The sequence below is a fragment of the Aedes albopictus genome, chromosome 3, assembly GCF_035046485.1.
Source record: "Aedes albopictus strain Foshan chromosome 3, AalbF5, whole genome shotgun sequence".
Classification (NCBI taxonomy): Eukaryota; Metazoa; Arthropoda; class Insecta; order Diptera; family Culicidae; genus Aedes; species Aedes albopictus.
The window spans coordinates 401,885,438-401,908,539 of NC_085138.1; the positions used below are offsets into that span (position 1 = coordinate 401,885,438).

The 23,102-nt window shown below is 36.6% G+C and overlaps 1 protein-coding gene across 2 annotated transcripts in view; it reads right to left on the bottom strand.

The window, feature by feature from the left end:
* LOC115255993 (uncharacterized) overlaps positions 1–23,102 on the bottom strand; it is a 283,008-nt gene that overhangs the window by 12,081 nt on the left and 247,825 nt on the right. The window contains exon 2 of one of the 2 annotated variants that reach the window (XM_062856100.1): positions 22,863–22,982. The exons of the other annotated variant lie outside the window; for it this stretch is intronic. Coding sequence (XP_062712084.1) covers positions 22,863–22,982 — 120 coding nt within the window. The remainder of the gene's footprint in view (positions 1–22,862; positions 22,983–23,102) is intronic. 2 annotated transcript variants of the gene reach the window in all.

Consider the following 23,102-nt stretch of genomic DNA (forward strand, 5'->3'; position numbering starts at 1 on the left):
ATGACCACAATAAACCTAGCAGTGTCGTAGTTTCTGCTTTTCCACCAACAGATGTCGTTACTAATCGAACGGATTGCCATCTGTTGAGAGTTTTAACAGTCCCGAACAAATACCATGCGAAGCGCAACATGTGCTCAAATATCTAAAATTTTTATTGCTGCGTTATTCTACCAAATGTTATGAGAACATCACAATAACAGTTGGAGGTATTTGAGCAGAGTTTGATATTGATGTAGTATTTGTTTGTTTAGAAGTGAAAATAATCGAAGAACAAGATTTGCTATTCCATCATGAAGTCATCGAACGAATGAAACATTTAATAACAAGAAATGTTATTCAATAACTTTGGAATAACAAATACTGTAATTGAAATTTTAGGTATGCAATTATTGTTGAAATAACAAGACTTGTTATTTTCTAGGTGTTATTTATACTAAATTTTGGTATTTATTTTTGTTATTTTGCCTCTTATTACCACCTAATAAAGGACATATCAAGGTATGGTAGTATTTAAGAATAATACCTTGAAATGTTATTCACTTGATATTCTGTCCTGCTCGGTTAATGATTGCCAGAAGAATTACATATAGGAAAGTTCTGATTACTCTTAAAATCTGTCTTTATGGATATCTTCAAGTATACTATAAAACATTTTAGCAACGGCTTTCATAGAAGCAGTCATAAAATTGTGAATTTTAATTATTTCTGTAACAAAACCCTAATAAAAATCAAACAGAACCAAACAGCAATGGAATTGTTACTTGGGCTGTTCAGTGCAGTGGGATTCCCCTTCTAAATTCGGCGTAAACGATTCAGCCACGTGTCTTGTTGCACAAACCGAATCCTCGGTAAATCCCAGACTGGTTTCTGTAAATGCCAATCAACGAAAATTCAAACGTTTAACGCTGCATGGACCAAAAGCAAGTATTCGGGTCGCAGAGCTCGGCTGAAGGTTACAGATGAAATAAAGCACTGTTCAAAATTGCAAAACTGTTCAACTGCACTTTGGCTTGCAGAGAATTGACACTACCCACCAATTGTCACACATGCTTCACGATTCTGTGGACGATATTGATCTAATCGGCATTGATCATAGGTCAGTGGAGGACGCTTAAGCTCTTATGAAGTCAGAGACAACGAGGATACACTTAACGATGAACTCGAGTACATGATTGCGGATAAAGATGGAGGCGCAGACCTAGTGATACTAGTAGACAAACGCAACTATTTTATACAAGCGCTAATTATTACTACTGTGGAGTACCACTGCCATTTGATTATAGAGCATTTTCGTTGTTGGCAAAGAAATTAGTCGAGTCAAGTACAAGACACTGAAGACGACCTTGCAGTTGAGATCGAAATACGTATCTGTCAAAATATTCAAATTCTTAGTAAAATTAAAAGGAACAGGACTTAACGCGATTTTCCTTTTTACTTACAGGTATTCCACTAACAAGCCTAGGTCCATCATCATTCTCAGTTAATAACATTGTAAGTGTCCATAGAACGCTAAACAAAGAGTCAAGATCTGCCCAACAATTTTAAATTAATTGATTTGCAATCCTACTTAAAGCAACTACAGCAAAGTAAAAAAAATACACAATTTGCAACCTTCAAACCATTTGCTATCAATTTTGTTATTAAAAGAGGATTCATTCGGCAAAACAGCAACTGCGAAGTCATGGTTGTTTGCGCCTATGCCTGCCTGTTAGTTGCCACATTATAAACAGGTGCTCGAAAACCAAATTGAACATGGCAGTAGACGTGTGCTAAAATAATTGCTTTTGAGTTGAATTATTTACACACTACAGTGGCGAAGCAAAGCTTTTACGTTTATGCTACTTTGGTTAATTCATACAAAATTGAAGTTTCTGAGTGAAGCTAGTTTGCAAGGGCTAAACAGATACAGTGTGAGTGTTGCTGTATCGTTGTGCACTCATTCAAAATCAACCGAACGATTTCCTTTTTCGTGAGAGTCGTCAACCAAATCACGCACATACCTCGTTTTGGGCCGGTCTTGTACCAGAAATTAAAACCATTGACGAAAAATGGTCCCCATCCAATGACGAAGCAACGACGACGACGACGACGGTGCATTCAACTCAAGCCGTCCGTACCGTACCCATACCGTAATCCAATTATGCCGGCGATTATTATTGACAAGTTCATGGTTTGGCGATTGCAAGCCTCGGTTGCGACGCACGTCCGAGACTTCAACGCTGCCGCCGCCGATAGGAGGAATACATACCCGTGAAGAGAGTGAAAATCAGTTGCGCCAGTTAGTAGTTCCGCTTTGGGTTGGGTGAATTGCCCTAACTAATCCACAATTCACTTTGCGCGCGGAAACAAAAGCTTGAAATAAAAAACAGCTACTATTGATTCGACCGAGAGGGAGCCCCATGCTGAGGCCTGACTGGGTCTAAAAGAAAGGAAACGCCAAATTGGTGAAATTTCTGCAGCACCCGAGCAGCAGTGGTCGACTATAATCGGCGGGTATCTATTACAAATGTTGCAATCGATGATGATTGTGATGTTTTTCGGAGTTTTGTTGATTGAATAGGTCGTTATTTTTTGGGCAACCGGTGAAAAGGTTTCGTGAAAACGATCAATCCATCAACCTAAAACTGAAACTAGCATGAACTTGTTTCTGGTCTGCTTCATCCCATGGAGTGTTCCATGACCCATATTTAGCTTATCGAGCCAGTGATCAATCGATTTATTTCAAGCACTCTTACTAGGGCAAAAGTGCCTATCTTCATGCTATGCCCATTAGCATTGGGCAAATCTGGCTGAGACATCGATTTTTGTGAATCGATTCGAAACGTATCAGCAGAATCGACTCACCGATTTAATCAAATACTTTGAAATCTGAGATGTATTTCCATATAGTACTGGGATAAATTCTCGCTGACTGCTGAGAAAAATTCCTCCAGAATCTTTAAAAAGACTCCTGAATTCTGAAAGGAGTAACTCTAGAATTACGAGAGAGATTTCTTCAGAATACTGAAAATACACAAAATCCTGAGCGACGTTATCTAGAAAAAAAAAAACAAGTCTTTTCCGGTATCTTGGTAAGTTTTATTAGGGATTTTTCTAGAATCCTGAGAAAGATTACCCGAGACGGATTGTTTCAGAGTCTCGAGAGGAATTCTCTCAGAATCCTATGATAGATTGTCTCAGAATCCCAAGATAAGCTTTCCCTTGGGATTCTCCCAAAATTTTCCAGAATCCTAAGAGGGATTATCCCAGAACCCTGAACAGGATTATCCCAGAATCCTAAGATGAATTCTGCCAGAATTCTGAGAAAAATTCCAAAAGCGGCTCTCCACATTCTTGAGATAAATTCATCTAGAATACTGAGAGAGATTCTCACAAAAAAAGTACGGATTCCAAAAAACTTAAAAGAAATAACCCTGAATCCTAAAAAGGGCAGCTTAGAATCCTTAGAAGGATTACTCCAGAATCCCGAGAAAGGTTCCCTCAAAGTCGTTGGCGTAGCTAGCTTTTTGTTTTTTCTCACTCACTCTCTTAGGATTTAGGATTTAGATAAACACGAGAAAGAGAAGGATGAAAGAGAGGGCACAGGCCCCCTCTTGCATCCCGCTCTCTCTCGTGTTTGTTTAGGAAAGTGAGTGAGAAAAAAGAAAAAGCTAGCTACGCCAATGCTCAAAGTACTGGGCGGGATTGCTAAAGAAACCTGAGATATACTCTCACAGAATTCTGGGAGATAGGATCCCAGAATCTTGAGAAGAATTCCTTCAGAATCATTTTAAGTATTCTCCCAGAATTCCCAAACACCCTGGGTGGAGTCCATTACAATGCTGAAAATAATTCTGCCAGAATCCCGAAATGTATTCCCAGAATTCTACGAGTCATTCCCCAGAATCTTGAGAGGGATCATAAGAGGGGTAATTCCAGATTCATGAGAGAAATATATCTAGAAACCTAAGAGATACTTTTCCGAAAATCTGATAAGGATTACCCCTGGAAGGAATTACGAAAATTTCTAAAATGGACTTCCCCAGCATCCTGAGAGGGATTCTCTGGAATTCTGAGAGAATTCTCACATAAAACAAAAAATTACCGCAGATTCCTGAAAGACATTCCTCTAAACTCTAGAGCTCTGAGAGTGATTCCTTTAGAATTAAGAATTTAGAATATTTTAAACTACTACAACAGAATCTCAAGAATATTTTCTTAAACTTGTCAAGGATTTTCCCTTATTACTAAGAGGGATTCTCCCAGAATCCTGAAAGGAATTTCTTGGGAGCAACTGTTCCAGAATACAGAAAACAGAATTCTACTGGGATTCTCGTAGAATGCTGAGAAGGATTTCTTCCGAACCCTAAGAGTATTCACGAAATCTATGCGAGGGATTCTCCAAAATCCAAATTTCTCTAGAGGATTCTGCCTAAATATTGAAGAATCTCGTGAGAGATTCTTCAATATTTAATAATTCTGGATAAGGAGAGTTCGATTGTTACGATCTATAGAGCTACTTATTGCGGCACTGCAGTCTTGGGGAATTAAAACGATAGTTTGAGATTTTTTCCCAACGTTTCGACTCGTATTAGAGTCTTCTTCAGGGGATTAATCAGAATTATCCCCAAAGTATTATTTGTATCCTTAAAGTGTGTTCTATATGACCTATTAGAAACTTTCCTGCATAACCAAAATGTGCAAATCTAATCGAACAGCTACACCCGTGTAAACCAAAGGGGTAGGGTGGGGCTAATATACAAAAATCTCTCCGATATATGATTTCCCAAGTGGAAAGTGATCTACTAGTCGAAATTATTTTTTGTACGAGTCATTTTTGTACGAGCGATTTCGGTTGATGTTTAGGGGTGGCGCAAAGGGTTCAAGTGAAATTTTTGCTAGAACAAACTATCATAAATCATTTCAAATTTAATTTTCAAACTTATTTTTTCTAGTCTAAATCGGTGATTCTAGAACTCAATTGGGCCAAATTTGTGCTCAAAATTGCGATATCTCCACTGGTTTCCGAGATATTTTAAAAAAATGTCATATTTTGGTACCCAACCCAAAAAATACTGAAAAACGACATTTTTTTCAAATTGTGGAAATTTCTTTAAAATCCTTGATGAAAGTTCAAAAAAAAAATCCATACATAGATGATTTTCTGAAAGAGTATTTTCTTGTAATCCCTCGGAAGAATTCTTGAAAGTTTTTTTTTTTATATACTTTGAAGAAATTTCTGAATAAATGTAACTGAAGGCGCAAAAATGCAAAGAGACATTTTATGTATCATATTCGGAAAGGAGGAATAATTGGAAAACTGACGCGTGTTTGTGGCAGTTGCGATGGGGATATCGATCGGGTCGCACTGTTCGGCGAAAAAAAAAACGAAAAGTGACGCGTGTTTGAGGCAGTTGCGATGAAAATCTCGTGAAGTGATAAAAATGGATGCATACTTGGTAGCAAACAGTATTACAGAAAATTGAAGGAGTTAAGGAGTGGTTGCGGTCATCCGACGACATGGAACTGGGTGAGATCATTCCGAGTTTTTTTTCTTTACATACTAGAAAAAGTTGGGGTAATTTTGCCAATGCATTTTCATGAGGACTCCTGGAGTCTGCAATATCTGCAAATTAATCTTGTAGTTCTGGTGCATGCATAATATTGAAGCGATAAAAATGTTAGAAGAAAGCGATTGCAGTTCACAGCAATCATTGAGCAAATTTTAAAATAATTGGCTTAATTATCTCAACGGCTGTCAATCACAGGCAACACATGGGACTACTCTTAGTAAAATATATAATTCGAAAGTAGCTGTTACCTACCAAAAGTGGCTCAAAGATCCACAGCTTACCTTACCCTACTAACAAATACTCCTTCCCGAGACAATTGTGGGGATGCTGTGGATTCCACGGTTTCTAGTAACAACGGTTGTCAAACTAACATTCCTTCCCTTTTTCCGATGACCGTAAGGACGTGGCCGGCGCCGTTATTGACTTTAAAATATTGAACTCTAGAATTGTGCACATTGAGAGTGTGTAGCTAGTCCCAAGCAACATTCATTGGATCTCTGTGCAATTTCGATTGTTCTGGTCAATCACGCTTTGCTAGGAATAAAAATTTCCCAGAACAAACAAATAGATTCTTAGTATAAAGATAGAGAAACTTTTTTTTCTGGAAAATGACGTAGATTGTATTCGATCGAAAAATAAGACTCAGTATTTTTTTTTTATTTCAGACCAAAATAATCTTTTGTAGCATTATGTTTTTTTTATAGATTTCTCGTATTGGTTTCTTTGGAAACTGCTAGGAAAAAATCTTTCCCTAAAATATCACCAACAAGTTCTCGAACGTCCAAGAGTTTCTCCAACAACCATCAGTAATTCGCACATTAATTTCTCAATGTCAGCAGTCTCTACGACAATTTGCTCCACAAACTCGTTAACATCCGAAATGAATTTTTGGGCATGTTCATCAGTTTCTTCTCTCTGCTCTAGGACGAAACCTGTTTCTCGGCTTTGTAATATATGAGCACTTCCACAGTTATTATCTCAGAGAGTCTTCTACTTATGATCATTTTACATTCACGTGGCTAGAACTATGATAACAGTTCTCCACAAGGAACACCCGCCGGACTTGTAAGAAGGATTTCTGGAAGAATTTTCCAGAGTATCTTAAGTAGGAAACCCAAGAAGAAAAAAAACTTGGAAGATAATCTTTAATAATTAATAAAAACATTGAAATATTGAAAAAAAAAACTTGACGAAATCCTTTCAATAGAGGAGTTTATTTTTTTTTATAAAATGCACCCAGAACTGCTTCAAAGGTTGTCAAAAGAGATTCTTCATTTTTTTCAGAATATCTGCTTCGATTCTGAGTTTGTAAGAGGAATCTTTTAGGAGAATTCTGTACAAAAATTCGGTCAGGAACACCATCATATATTTAAATTAGTTTTACTAGACTTTATTCCAAGACATTCTAGTATGTCTACAGAAGTTGCAGGGGAAGTTTCTCCGGAAGTTTCTCCAGAAGTTTCTTCAAAAAAAAATAAACTTATGGAGGAATTGCCAAGAAGTAGGAAGCAGGAATTAGAAGATTATCTTAAGTAACTTAAAAAAAACTTTTGAAATGGGTAACTTCAGAGAAATTTCCATTGTTGAAACTCGGAACGCAATCTAGCTTAATTAATTGAGCATAAGCATGAGCTTAGATGACCGTACAATTCGTAGTTGCTACTCCGTGATTGACCACAACAATCGAAAATACACTAAATACCAACAAACGGAGCTTGGGAGTTGCTACTGTTCATAATGTGCATTTTCGAGAATTCGAAACATTAGTAAGTCAATAACGGCGTCGGACACTTTCTTACGGTCTTCGAGGAAGGGAAGGAATGTTAGTATGACGTACGTTGCTACTAGATACCAAGATTACCTCATCTTTTCCACGACTGTCACGGGAAGGAGTTTTGTTAGTGGGATGGAAAGAAAGTCACATGATCTGGATCCACTTTGGTTAGTGATGTGATGCATGCAGTCTCTATTCGAATAAAAGTATTTCCTTATTCCGACCTGATATGTAGAACAACATTCTGTGACGGATGAACCCGAGCACCCACTTTTTTTTGTTTTTTAATTTTTATTTTTGTGTATTTTAACTAATGATAATTCTACACGTTATATCTTTTCACTCTAATCTAGGATGAAAATTTTAGAATTAATAAAACTAAAATTTCTGAAGGATTTTTTTGAAAGTTTTTTTTAAATTATTTTGAAAACTCTCTGCAGAAATATTTAGTGGACTGTTCTCCAGCTTTGGGGAACTTCTAGTGGAATTCGTAGAAGAAAATCTTATAAAATTATTTATTGCTTCGTTGTAATTGATGTGATGTAAAGTTATCCTTTTTCTAAATGTCACACAATGAAGACAATTATTAAAATCTACGACTTTATTCACTTATGTTTCTGAGCCCGATTCGATCTACTCTTTTATTGCGTACTTTTAAGTTCCTCGAGAAATCCATTCTGAAAGCGGACATAGAAGTAGATGACTTGAGATTAGGGTATACACGATTCCAGTAATTAATGCCTCACACAAACAAGGAGGATTTTTGAAAGGAATCCATGAAGGATTACATAGACAATCTCTGAAAGAATTTCAAAAGAAATTCTTGAAAAAAAATCTGAAGGAGCATTGAGACAATGCACATAAGATTTTACAAATGAATTCCCGAAAAAAAGCCGGCGGAATCCACTGGGGAATTTTCGATTACACTAAATTCTGTTTTTACGCGATTGATGCGTTCGCGCAAAAAAGATCGTGTAAAAAAAGTTCGCGTAACTTCGAGAAATCGCGCAAAAAAAATCCAAAGGAAATTTTTTTTACGCGATTTGCCCTCCGCAAATGACCAAAATCGCGTAAAAAAAAGTCGCGTAACTTCGAGAAAATCGCGTAAAAAAAGTCGTGCAAAAAAAATCGCGTAAAAAAAAGTCGTGTAAAAAAAGAATTCAGTGTACTTCCCAAAAAATTTTCTAAATTTTAGTCTTTGGATTCTTTTGAAATTAATGAAAGTTTTTTTATGGAATCCTTGTAGCAGAAAATCATGCTTCTTAAGCATAATTTCCGATGAAACCTTTGGAAAACTTTTTGTACTCCACTCTACGGAATTATCCGAAGGAATCCTTGGAGGATTTTCCCTAAAGGAATCCATGGATTAATGCATGCATAAATCCATTTAAGATTTTCGAAAGAATCGTGATAGACCGTCGTGTCCAAGAGTAGACATCAAGATTTTCCTTTCCCTAGCGTCTAGATAAAAAAAATAATTTTCGTTAAAATTACACTAGTTTACAGCATTGTTAAGCTTGGTGAGCTGACGATCTTTTTAAGTGTTGAATCATGCCCTGAGATCGAATCTGAATACGTTTTTTCCTTTTTTGGTTTTTGATTTTTTATTGAATAATGGAGCTAAATTTTAAAAATACACTTCAAGAGGTTTTTTTCTAATTATTTTCCTGGTGAATAATGTTTTTAGATATACAAAAAACTATGTTTAAATGAAATTTCAAGAAAAAATGTTTTTAGAAAACTGATATTAATTTCCCACTAGGAAAAAAAAAACCGGAGACACCTTGATCCTCTAAATGTATGTGAAAAAAAAAAATTAAAATTATGTTCCCTTATTTAATTAAACATCAAAACTCAAAATATGAGGAAGAGTATCCAGTTTTGCCCTAATGTTTTATTTTTCAAATTATTCCAATCAGTAAGATCTCGAGATCTCTAATAAATCTATTGGAAGTAAAAAATAGGAGCTTTGTATCTATTGTGAAATATAAAAAAAAACTTGTAAACCAGCTCATACATGGAAGGCAGTAGACACTCCTCCATGATTTATAGACCTTTTTTTAGGTGCTTTTGATAGCTCAAACGACGCAGGAACCGAAAATTCATACCAACTTTGACGACCATAAAAGTGCATCGTAAGACAAAATTTCACTTTCCTTTCGGTATGGTATCCACGGCACAAACGATTAACTTCGACATCGGCCATAATTCCATAACACTCACTGACTACCTAGTCTACTAAACTCGATCATCGGCAGTCGAATAACGCTAAAACCTCAAACACCCGCGCACATCTTCTACCCCGCAAAAGCAGCGCAGCTATTTTTCTACTTCAACTTAACATTATTTATACTCATTAAAGCACAACGGCAGCTCACTTACTAGCAATTCACAACAAACTGAACCGAAAAAAAAAATAATACCGAAGCAAGCACAATGCGTTTTGCTGCTACTGCTCCGGCAGTTGTTTATAGCTCATAACTGCCACACTATTTTTTCGCGTAGTTTTGTTTTGCCTCTGAACTGTTTTGTTACCCGGACTGCCATAACACTTTGTGAAGCGGGGCACCCAGGAAAATTGACACAAAGAATACACACTAGTGAGATGTATGTGAATGGTCACGGATTCGATTCCCATGTTTCAATAGCAACAACTCTTCGTCAAACGTTAACGATAGAATGCTAGGAAGATAGGGAGGCGAGAAGATAAGAAGATAGGAAGATAGAAAGATAGAATGATAGGAAGATAGAATGCTAGAAAAATTGGAAAATAGAAAGTGGAAAGATAGGAATATGGGAAGATAGAAAGATAGGAAGGCAGGAAGATAGAAAGATGGGAAGATAGGAAGATAGGAAGATAGGATGACAGGAAGATAGGATGATAGGAAGACAGGAAGGCAGGAAGATAAGAAAGTAGGAAGATAGGAAGATAGAATGCTAGGAAGATAGGAATATATAAAGATAGAAATATGGGAAGATAGAAAGATGGGAAGGCAGGAAGATAGGAAGATAGGAAGATAGGAATATGGGAAGATGAGAATATAGGAAGATATGAAGATAGCAAGATAACAAGATAAGAAGATAGAAAGATAGGAAGATATGAAGACAGGAAGACAGGAAGATAGGGACAGGGAGATAGGAAGATAGGAAGACAGGAAGAAAGGAAGATAAGAAGATAGGAAGATAGAAAAATAGTAAGACAGAAAGATAGGAAGATAGGAAGATAGGAAGATAGGAAGATAGGAAGATAGGAATATAGGAATATAGGAAGATGGGAAGATATAAAGATATAAAGATAGGAAGATAAGAAGATTGAAAGATAGGAAGATTGGAAGATAGAAAGATAGGAAAATAGGAAGAAAGTTACAAAGGAAATTAAGAAGGTGGTACGATAAACAGGTAGAAAGGGAAATATGAAGAAAAGAATACATGAAGATCGGAAGATATTCAAAGATAGGAAGAAAAGAACACAGAAAATAGAAAAAATAACTAAATAAGAAGATGAGAAGATAGGAGGCTAGAAAGACAGGAGGATAAGATGAATCGGGAAGCTAGAAAGATAACAAGAAAGGAAGAAAAAAGGAAGGGAATATCGGAAGATATGAAGGTAGGAAGATAAAAAGACAGGATTATAGGTGGGTAAAAGATAGCAAAATATGAAAATAGGAAGATAAAAAGGAATGGAATATAAACCACAGGAGACGAAAACCACTAACTAGAAAGTTATGGGGTATATTAATTCCTAACTAGTTGCAAAAATCTTCTGTCGCAAAGTGACTAACTTCTTCTCAGGCAAAGCTATGCCGCCAAGCCTTCGAGAGACGTTCGACTTGTTTACGAGTTTTGCTAAATTAAGTCAAATTTAAAGACCATATTACTTGTCGCTGCAACCTGCGCGCGTTCGGCAGGCTTCAAGCAGCGAACATAAGCCACACGCACAAAAACACGCATCCCCATCGCGCTTTGCACGCGGTTACAGTCACGAAAGTGTCTGTCAGCCGGCAGCGAGCCTTAAGCTTAAGCTTTCTTCGCCAGGTCTATTTAGATGAATGCGATTATGAATTCATGTGCTCGAACGAAATCAGACACCGCATCATGTTTTTCTTTCTCGAGCAACGAGCGCCGATTTTATCATTGTGGGACGAGACGACCGAAATAAAAACTAGTAAACCACCCAGGGTAGTGAACGACAGCCAAGCGACGATAGTAATAGGGTAATAGTAAATGCATAATCATAACTTCAGTTGAGGGCTTTTCCTCTGAGTCTCTGAGTTGAGCGATAAATAGTGCGCGGTGCAGCATGGATTATGAAATCGAATAGGGGACGAGAGAAAAGTCAAAGGTAGACACTTCAGACATTGAGTGATTGCGACGTGACGGCAACTTATGTTGTCATGTCGTCATGCTCTCACTACTGACTGTGACTTACTGATGAAACTTGGGGTTTTGTTCCGGTAGTGATTATGCTGTGATGAATGATGCAATCTTTGTGAGAATACAACCATTTGCATATCGATATAAACAGTTCTTTCATTTATCTTCAACCTTGTAGCTAGTATCTTCTATCTTCTATCTTCTATCTTCTATCTTCTATCATCTATTTTCTATCTTCTATCTTCTATCTTCTATCTTCTATCTTCTATCTTCTATCTTCTATCTTCTATCTTCTATCTTCTATCTTCTATCTTCTATCTTCTATCTTCTATCTTCTATCTTCTATCTTCTATCTTCTATCTTCTATCTTCTATCTTCTATCTTCTATCTTCTATCTTCTATCTTCTATCTTCTATCTTCTATCTTCTATCTTCTATCTTCTATCTTCTATCTTCTATCTTCTATCTTCTATCTTCTATCTTCTATCTTCTATCTTCTATCTTCTATCTTCTATCTTCTATCTTCTATCTTCTATCTTCTATCTTCTATCTTCTATCTTCTATCTTCTATCTTCTATCTTCTATCTTCTATCTTCTATCTTCTATCTTCTATCTTCTATCTTCTATCTTCTATCTTCTATCTTCTATCTTCTATCTTCTATCTTCTATCTTCTATCTTCTATCTTCTATCTTCTATCTTCTATCTTCTATCTTCTATCTTCTATCTTCTATCTTCTATCTTCTATCTTCTATCTTCTATCTTCTATCTTCTATCTTCTATCTTCTATCTTCTATCTTCTATCTTCTATCTTCTATCTTCTATCTTCTATCTTCTATCTTCTATCTTCTATCTTCTATCTTCTATCTTCTATCTTCTATCTTCTATCTTCTATCTTCTATCTTCTATCTTCTATCTTCTATCTTCTATCTTCTATCTTCTATCTTCTATCTTCTATCTTCTATCTTCTATCTTCTATCTTCTATCTTCTATCTTCTATCTTCTATCTTCTATCTTCTATCTTCTATCTTCTATCTTCTATCTTCTATCTTCTATCTTCTATCTTCTATCTTCTATCTTCTATCTTCTATCTTCTATCTTCTATCTTCTATCTTCTATCTTCTATCTTCTATCTTCTATCTTCTATCTTCTATCTTCTATCTTCTATCTTCTATCTTCTATCTTCTATCTTCTATCTTCTATCGTCTATCTTCTATCTTCTATCTTCTATCTTCTATCTTCTATCTTCTATCTTCTATCTTCTATCTTCTATCTTCTATCTTCTATCTTCTATCTTCTATCTTCTATCTTCTATCTTCTATCTTCTATCTTCTATCTTCTATCTTCTATCTTCTATCTTCTATCTTCTATCTTCTATATTCTATCTTCTATCTTCTATCTTCTATCTTCTATCTTCTATCTTCTATATTCTATCTTCTATATTCTATCTTCTATCTTCTATCTTCTATCTTCTATCTTCTATCTTCTATCTTCTATCTTCTATCTTCTATCTTCTATCTTCTATCTTCTATCTTCTATCTTCTATCTTCTATCTTCTATCTTCTATCTTCTATCTTCTATCTTCTATCTTCTATCTTCTATCTTCTATCTTCTATCTTCTATCTTCTATCTTCTATCTTCTATCTTCTATCTTCTATCTTCTATCTTCTATCTTCTATCTTCTATCTTCTATCTTCTATCTTCTATCTTCTATCTTCTATCTTCTATCTTCTATCTTCTATCTTCTATCTTCTATCTTCTATCTGCTATCTTCTATCTTCTTTCTTCTATCTTCTATCTTCTATCTTCTATCTTTTATCTTCATTCTCTACTTATCTAAAAAGTCCGGAAGCAGCTTGTGAAAGCGTGAAAGCATAATTGTGATTCTATCAGAATTTACAAATCGTAACTTGAAGTTACTTTGAAGAAATCTGACTTAAGATAATAAACAAGAGACTTTAAACTGCATTCACGTAACAACTCCATTCTACTTCACCTCCCAACCACTCAGTTTCTTCAAGTCACACCGGTATTGCACAATGATGCGTAAAGTTTTGCGCCAACTAATCATCGGCTTTCGCTCTTTACACTTTCGATCGGCGTGGTATGCGCGGGTGGGCTCTGACGACAAGGCGTTTCTCTCGCACCTCCAAATGACCAACCCATGGACCCACATTAGGCTCTCTTAACAGCTCTTAACTACACGCTTTTTTTTTTGGTGTCGGCAATAAACAGCTCGGTTACAGCTATATTACGCGTCTCATTTGGACGACACAATGGCATCTCTTATGCGGGACCCAGCAGCGGTGCCATACCGGGTCGCGGAAGAAGTTTTTGCTCTTTTTCGGGCGGATTGGATGCTGCCCTGGCTCAGCTGACTGGTGAAGACGTAATCAACCGGCTATGCCCGCCGACACCTTGGCCGCCCTCATGGTAATTGGAATTATGTCAACGAGCTGAAGTAATGCGTGGAACGCGGTAACGAGTTGCAAAAACTGCGGTGTCGTTTTCCGTGGTTTGGGAATCTGCTTACAGGGGAGGAGCAAGTCTTTCTTTCTTCAATCACAATAACTTTAAAAATGGGTCTTACTTTTCTCGGTATTTTTAGTTTAGTTTAGTTTAGTTTACTTAGGTCATTAGCCACTGACATTATCGACGTCAGGACCTATGATGGCGCTAGCATCGACTCTGACCACAACCTGTTCCCAAAACTCTTTCTCATTTACAATGTAAGGTACCGACGGCCGCCTCGGCACGAACTAAGGCGATTGACACAAATTCGCCTGACACCTTACCAGACATGCAGAATCTCGAATCAGCGTTGCCGAATGAGAGCAAACTCCATTAGATTACTCTAGGGGAGTGGTGAAGTGCTTTGAAGCATCCATCAACGACGCAGCCGAGAGCACCGTCTGCTACCTAGAACGAAGTCCAAGGGATGATTGGTTCGAAGGTGTAAGGAACTAGCCATTTTGAATATAAAAAGAAAAAAAGGAAGAACATTGGTTCAGCGAGGACTGTGAAGATATTTTAGAGGAATAAAACGCAGGTCATGCTGCAGCATGGGACCCGTCAGAATGTGGAATGTTACAAACGGAAGCGGAAGTAGCAGGCTCGGCTTTTTCGGGAGAAGAAACACCACTTGGAATTGTTGCACCACGGCGCGCCGTTCTCACGTAGTTTAACGGCTTCGTGCCGCGAGCCAAAATGTGCATAGATAAGGACGTCTTAACAAATGAACGTGAAGATCGACAGGGGGAAGCACCATTTCGACGAGTACCTGAATGTTCAGAGAACACATCTCTGGATGGAAACCATCCAACTCCCTCACTGAGTGAGGTTAAGGATGCCATTCAACAGCTCAAGAACAACAAGACAGCTGATAAGGTTGGCATTCAACTGAACTTAACCAGATGGGCCCGAAAAAGTTGGCCATTTGTCTACATCGGCTGATTTTTAGGATCTTGGAAACAAAAAAACTTCCGGATGAGTGAATATTTCCAAAGAGATTCCTTCAGAAATCTTCAAAAAAAATTCCTTATACATATTTTTCGATTCTTTTTAAATCATCTAGAATTACTTCTAGAAGATAATCCAACAATTTGTCCAAGAACTTCTCTAGAATACCTTTCATGGATTTCCTCAGAAATTCCTCCATCAGTAATCTCAAAATTTCGTACTAGATTTTTTTCAGAAAATCCTCCTTGGATTTCGTCAGAATTGCTTTCAGCGATCCCATTAGAAAATCAAAAGTTCAGTATTCCTTCAGAAATTGCTTCTGGAAAACTTTGGGAATTTTTCCAAAGTTTCCTCTAGAAATTCTTCTAGGAGTTCCTTTAGAAAATTCTCTGGAGATTTCTCCAGAAATTCATAAATATGTCCAAGGATTCCATCAAGAAATCGTATATGAATTGCTAGGGATTTTTTTTATTACCGTACGGGTTTGGACCGAAGGGTCTCAGATTTTCATGAAGTTTTTTTCCACAGGCAGGGCTCATGGATATATGAACAAAAAAAATTGAGAAAAAATCAGGAGAGCCTATTTTCCCGGAAAACTCGGGTGGAATTTTTTTTGTTTTTGCCCTGACACTACTTACTTTGAAAAATCATAACTCGAAAATGAAGCATCGTCGAAACAAAGTTTTTTTTTAGAAAATGAAAACAAATTTTCTCAGGAACCCAAAAAAATATGAACCATAAAATATAGGCTTACATGGTCATTTTCACAAAATTGACGATAACTCAGTAACGAAAAAAATTTCAGCGATCAAAGTTTATAAAATTACCTTCTCAAAAACATGTTTTTGAAAATTTTCCGCGAGTTCGAGCATAGTTTTTCTTAATGAATTTTCTCAACGGTGAAAAATTTGGTGGAAAACTTTTTCCACTTCATAGTTTTTTTGGATTCCTGAGAATATTTACTTTCATTTTCTAAAAAAAACTTTGTTTCTACGATGCTTCGTTCTTGAGTTATGATTGTTCAAAGAAAAGGCTTTTATTGCACATTTGGACATTTTTCAACAAAATTGGCCATAACTCGAAAACGAAAAAAGTGTATTCCAAAAATTTCAGCGATTGATGCTTATAAAATAACCTTCTCAAAAATATTTTTTCGAAAATATTCACGTGTTCGGGCATATTTTTTTTTTGGATTTTCTTTTCGAATTTTCTCAACTGTGGAAAATGTTGTGGAACTGGTTTCCAGTTCATATTTTTTTTGGATTCCTGAGAAAATTTGCTTTTATTTTCTGAAAAAAAAAACTTTGATTCTACGATGTTTCGTTCTTGAGTTATGATTTTTCAAAATAAGTAGTGTCAGTGGAAAACAAAAATTTCCTCCTGAGTTTTCCGGGAAAAGAGGTGACCCTGATTTTTTTCTCAAGTTTTTTTGTTCATATATCCTTGCCAGTGGAAAAAGTTTCATGAAAATCTGAAACCCTTCGGCCCAATTTGTACTTTAATAAAAAAAATGCCCTGCTTTCAAAACTGATCCACGGTTTTTTTTTTTTCAGAAGGTACTCTTCGGAGAGTTCTCCAGAAATTTATCCCGGAATTCTTTTAATTTTTTTATCTGTTTTAAAGAGATTTTTAGCCCTAGGCTAGTTCATCTGGGGACCCACACTGTATTTCCGTTTCGAATGAAGAACTCACATTTTGCGAGTTTGTCGGGAGTGGAATTCGATATTCTTTTAAATGGATTTCCATGTCTTTATCCTAAAACTCCGCCAAGGATTACTTCAAATACATATTCTTCAAGGGATTCCTTTTGGAAACCTTTCCGGGGATTCCTTTACAAATTTCTACAGGATTACTTTAGAAATTCATTTTAAAATTCATCCGTAAATTCTTCTAGTAGTTTCTTCGAAAAAGATTCAATCAGTAATTCGTTCAGATATTTCTTCGGGAGGTCCACCAGAGATTTCTTCAGGAATTGCTCTAAGAACTCCATTGGAAATTTCCGCTAGAGTGTCCAGGAACTTCTACAGAGATTCTTCCAGAAAATCCTACAGGAATTCGTCCAGGAGTTCATACAGAGATTGCTTCAGGATTTGCTACAGATATTTCTTCATGTATTTCCTCATAAAATCTTCCGGCATTTCCTTAATGTATAACCATGAGGATAACTCTAAGAACTTCTCTGCGAATTTTTTGAAAAATTTATGTAGAAATGTTGTCTTAGAATTTCTACAGAAATTGTTTTAGAAATATCTCGAGTTTTTATCAAAGGATATTGACAAAAGCTTATCTTGGCGTTTTCTAAGTATTTCTACAACATTTTTTTTCAGTAATTAGTTCACAAATTGCTTCAGGAATACTTTCCGAAATTGTTTCAGTGATTTCTTCATAAAATCAAAAGTTTAAAATTGCTCCGAAAATTTCGCCATGGATTTCTTTAAAAAATGTTCCACAGACTCGTTAAGGAATTTGATTAAAGGATTTCTTCAGGAATTTTATAAATGATTACTTCAAATTTTTTTTTTTAGATTACCCGAGGCTTTTCCGAAGAAATTCTTCAAAAATATCTTTAGAGTCTATTTCAGAGTTTAAGGGATTTTTTCAGGAGTTTAAGAACGGAGTTTCACGGAGTTTCACAATTTATTTAAAAAAACCTACAAGGATTCTTTCGTAAATTCCTCTAAGAATTCTATGAGAAATTCCTACTGGTATTCCAGCAGAAATTCGTACACGATCCCATTTTGGTTCCCATGGCTCCGAAATATCCGCAGGGGTTCCTTCAAAGATTCATGAAATTGCACAAAAATGCTTGGAAGAATTCTTGAAAGAATCTCTGCAAGAAATTCTAAAGAAATTCTTGAAGGATTGTCTGCAGGAATCCCTTCGCAAAAAACAACTACTTGCTTTAACTTTGAACATTCCTAGAAGAAATTATTGATCAGTTTTTGAAGCTCCTGGGAAACTACCTGTAGAAACTCCTTAAGATACCTCCTTAATTTCTAGAAAAAAAAAATCATGAGAGGCTTCTTGATTTGCTTAAGACATTTTTGAGATAAGTCCTGCAGATATTCGTAGAGAAATTTCTAAAGGAATCTATTAAAAATGTCTGCCAACATTCATGCAGAAATTGTAGACAAAGATACTGGTGGAATTGATGTGTAAATCCATCATTAAATTTCTGAAGGATCCCTGGGCGAATTTCCATAGGAATTTTTAGAAGAACTCCTGGAGATATCTCTGGAGGAATTCATAGAATTTTTGGAGAAATTTCTGAAGCCTCACCGGAAAAATTTATGATCTGAATCAACCCTAATCAATCCCGAGAGAAATTCCTGGAGGAACTTCTGGAGAAACCTTTGGAGAGAGTCTCAGAATCACTTGAAAATTTTCTAGTGAAAATTCTAAATAAATGCCTGAGGGAATCTCGGAATAGTAAGACCTAAAGGAACTCTAGAGAAATTTCAACAATAATTCCTGAAAGAATTCCAGAATAAAATGTGCATTTCTAAAGGAAACCCCTAATGGAATTTTTGAATCAATCTCTGAAATAATCTCCGAATATTTGTCATTTTTTTTTTGGAATTGCATCTCTTGAAAAAATCTTTGGATCAACTCCTCGAGAAACCTTGGCGAAATTTCCAGAATTCTTGAAAAATCTAAAGAATTCTGATGGAAAATTCCAACACAAATATTTCCACAAGCACATGGAAGAATACATGCACGAACTTCCATAGCAATCCTTGCAGCAATTTCTTAAATAATCGCCAAAGGAATCGCAGGAAAAATTTCTGAACGAACCTTGCTTGAACCATTCTAGGAAGTTCTGCAAGAGTCTATGTTTTATAGAAATTCCGGCAAAACAAATTGATGAATCTTGAAGGAATCCCTAAAGGCATATCTGGCGGTATCCCTGAGGATATCATGGAGGAATATTTTTTTTTTTTGAGGAATCTTTAGAAGAATAAATACATGCAAGGACGCCCATCCTGCAATAGTTACAGAAAAAAAGTCGTGCAAATTTCAGTTATTTGAAGTCGTTCCTGTGGGGGCTTACTAGTATAAAAGCCGTTGATATTTAACAATCTTGAGTAATTAGATCAAATGTTACCATGACATCACCGCATCCGGCCAATTTGTTTTTTTTTCTCTGACGACATGGATGTCATCGGCAGAATATTTGGAATGGTGACTGTGCAGGAATTTCTGGAAGAATCCTTACATGTATCCTGCGAGACTACCAGTAATAATTTTTATAAGAATTTAAAAAAAAATTCCTGCAGAAATTTTCTGAAAGAGCTCCTGGAGAAATATCTAGAGATAAAATATATCAGGAAATATTATTGTTACTTCTGAAACATTAGGGGGATTCACTTAACTGTGTAAACTGATTAAACTGATTTAACGTCGCAATTACCAAGGCAATCTTTGATTATTTCATTCGCAAAATCATGAAACATTTCAAATAAGTAGAAAATCATGGCTACGCAACAATTCAATCTGTTTAGTGAATACCCCTATTGTTTTTCTTGCAAATCACAGCTGACAATGTATATCTTCGTAACCATGTCATATAATGCATCAATATTCTGGAAAAACCTTAGCACGAGTGTTTTCTGTTGAATTACCATAAAAAATAAATAAATCAGAGCAAATTCCTGACAGAATACTTAAAGAAATTCGTGTAGGGAATTTTTTAAGGAATTCATGATGATATCCTTGAGGGAGTTCCGAGAAGGTTTTCTGGAGAAATATCTGGTGGAATCACAGACTTTTTGGAACATTCTTGGTGGAATCACAGCACAAAATTTTCTCGAGAAATTCCAGGTGACATCACTGCACTGGGTGAATCCAAAGGAGCATTTATGGATGAATACTTGTAGAATTCACCGGAGAATTACCAGCAAGAATTTTTGACGGAACTTAAAGAGAAAACCAAAAAGGAGGCCTTTGAGAAATTTCTTCATAAACCACACTTAAAAATGAAAGTATATGCTTAACTTCTATTATTTCGCATTTCCTTTCCATAAATTCTTTCCATCTATAAATATTAGTAACTCCATGTATGCATACTTTTATTTTTGCACGGAAAGAATGTGTAGAAAATTTCCTCTAAAAATGCTAACAGAATACACCAGGCAAAATTTATCGGAGGAATCCTGGATGACTGTACTGGAAGAATCTCAAAAAGCATCCCTGGAAGTATCGTTGAAGAAATATCTTTAGGAATCACTGCAGGAATTTTTGAAGAAATCTTAGCTTTAATTGTTTGATGAATGCCAGCAAGAACTTCCACAATATCCTTGACAATATCAATCAATGACAATTTGTAATTGAACACTCCAGCGCAATGAACGAATCGCGTAGACGCTCATTTTTGCAGTTCGAATGAAATTTTGCTCATGTATGTAGGATCTTCTATCCAAAAATGTTTTCCACGATATTTGTTTAGCAATATTTTTACCTAATTTTTGAAAAAGGCATATGTTAAAACCAAATTTTCTTCTTCCAAAAATTGTAACTCGAAAACGGTTTTGCCTTTTTCGTGCACCGAAATGTACTGAAAGGCTAAATGTTCACTCAAAAATCAAATTTTTGATAGAAGGTTCGGAGAGTCTTGTCACATGTGCCAAACAACTCAGTTCGACGAATTGAGATGATGTCTGTATGTGTGTATGTATGTGTGTATGTATGTATGTCTGTGCGCAAAAAAAGTTCACTCATTTTTAAGCTACTTCCTGTTGGCCGATTTTTTGGATTATAGCTCGAACCGAACCGGAATTTTACCGCATTGTTTGCTATTTAAAATGGGTCGGATCGGTCGAGGCGCTCCGGAGTTATGACCATTTCAGTGATCCAGACCAGCACCGGTGGAACTGGTCGTATATAAAACTGAACCAAGCCCCATCATGCGACACATCAAACTGCGACGATGTTTGTAACATTTAGCATGGTTATCGAATTTTATGCGGAAATAAACACTGGAGGCCAGAAACCCAACGATGTCGGCTCAAAATGCAAGATGGCAGCCTAATATTCAAGATGGCGGCTCCAAATTCAAGATGGCGGCTGTTCAATAGAGTTTCAGACTCTAAAACCATGCAATATGGGTATATTTGCTATGAGAAAGATGTCCAGAGTCCAAAAATGGCGACCAGAATACCTAAGATGGTGGTCAAAAATCCAAGATGGCGGCTCCAAATTCAAGATGGCGACTGTTTTGTGGAGTTTTTGCACCTGAAACCACGCAATATGGGTATATTGGGTATGGGGAAGAAACCTGAACTCAAAAAATGGCGACCAGAATTTCCAAGATGATGAACTAAAATTCAAGATGGCGGTTCGATATTCGACATGGTCACTGTGTAATGGAGTATTAGGATCTAAAACCAAGCAATATGGGTACATCTGGTATGGTGAAAATGTCCAGAGTCCAAAAATGTTGACCAGAATATCCAAGATGGCGGTACAACATTCAAAATGGCGGCTGTTTAATGGAGCTTTAGGCTCTAAAACCATGCAATATGGGTATATCTGGTATTGGAAAGAAGTCTGGAGTCCAAAAATAACGATTAAAATATCCAAGATGGCGACCAAAATATACAATATGGCATCTCAAAATTCAAGATGGCTGCATAAAATTAAAGATGGCGGCTGTCTAATGGAGGTTGAGGCTCTAAAACCGTTCAACATGGGTTTATTTGGTATGGGGAAGACAACCGGAGTTCAAAATTAGCAACCAGAATATCCAAGATGGCGTCTCAAAATTAAAAATTGTGGATGTATAATGGAGTTTTGGGCTCTAAAACCATTCAATATGGGTGTATCTGCTATGGGGAAGAAGTTTGGAGTCCGAAAATGGCGACCAGAATTTCCAAGCTGACGAACTATCGGAGCTGTTCAAAATGGCGGCTCAAAGTTCAAGAGCGATTGTTTTTCAAGAATTCAAGGCTCGAAAATCGAAATCCAGATAAAAGATATGATCTCTGATGCCATGAAATGGATTTCTGTTTAACGTATAAAAGTGTGATATTCATTATCATGTCACTTCAGTTGTGTTGAAATGTGTTTTTGTAGGCACGAGAAAGGCGCCATCACGCTAGGTGGATTAATTAGGGTTTTTCTTAACTTGATTTGCAACAATTTTTGCCGAAAACGGTGTTATGTTTTATTAAATGTGTGAATTTATACAGCGGTTTCAATGTTGAGGTCATGTACGACACTACTGGCTCCAAAGGGTTAAGAAACTTTTCAAGTTTGCTTGATTTGAAACTGGTGGTAGAAAAGCAGCCCTCATTACTAATCATAATATTCGAGTAGTTCGTGAGAAGATCAACGAATTTCTGAATGAGTCTAAGATTCATTCTGCAGATACGTATTACGGATCACAATTCTGGGTTGCCTATACCTAGAGGGTTAGGTGCATGAGAGCATTTGCGTATGCTGTTTTGGATGCTATTGCGACATGAAAAATAATGGTTAGCAAAACAATCATCACAACAGAAAACAAATCATAAACATACAAAACACGTAAGAATAGTGGGGCCAAGAGTATTGTCGGGAGGCCACTCTAGCAAAAACCCCGATCAATGCCTCCGTCCCATGGGAGGATTGGGTGGGAGTCTGACTGCCACTCACTCCACAAAACCAATTGGCCCCGAGACGAGATTGATGGTAAAATATACATGTGTGCAATTCCGCTGGGTACATACCTGGATATCGTGCCTGCTGCGGGGGATAGTAACAGAAGGGATGTGTCATGTGTGCTGGAAAGTAATGATACATGCGTGGCGTGTAGCTCGGGGGTGCCGCCGTAACCAGTGCAACGCGATCTAGAAAAATATGCAAAATGGATTTTTTGTTTGTTTACGTGACGTGACGAGTGATCGGGATAGAGATAGAGGTGAGTGTTGTTGAAGAGCTTTGCGATGCTTGGTTTTTACGGTTGGAGC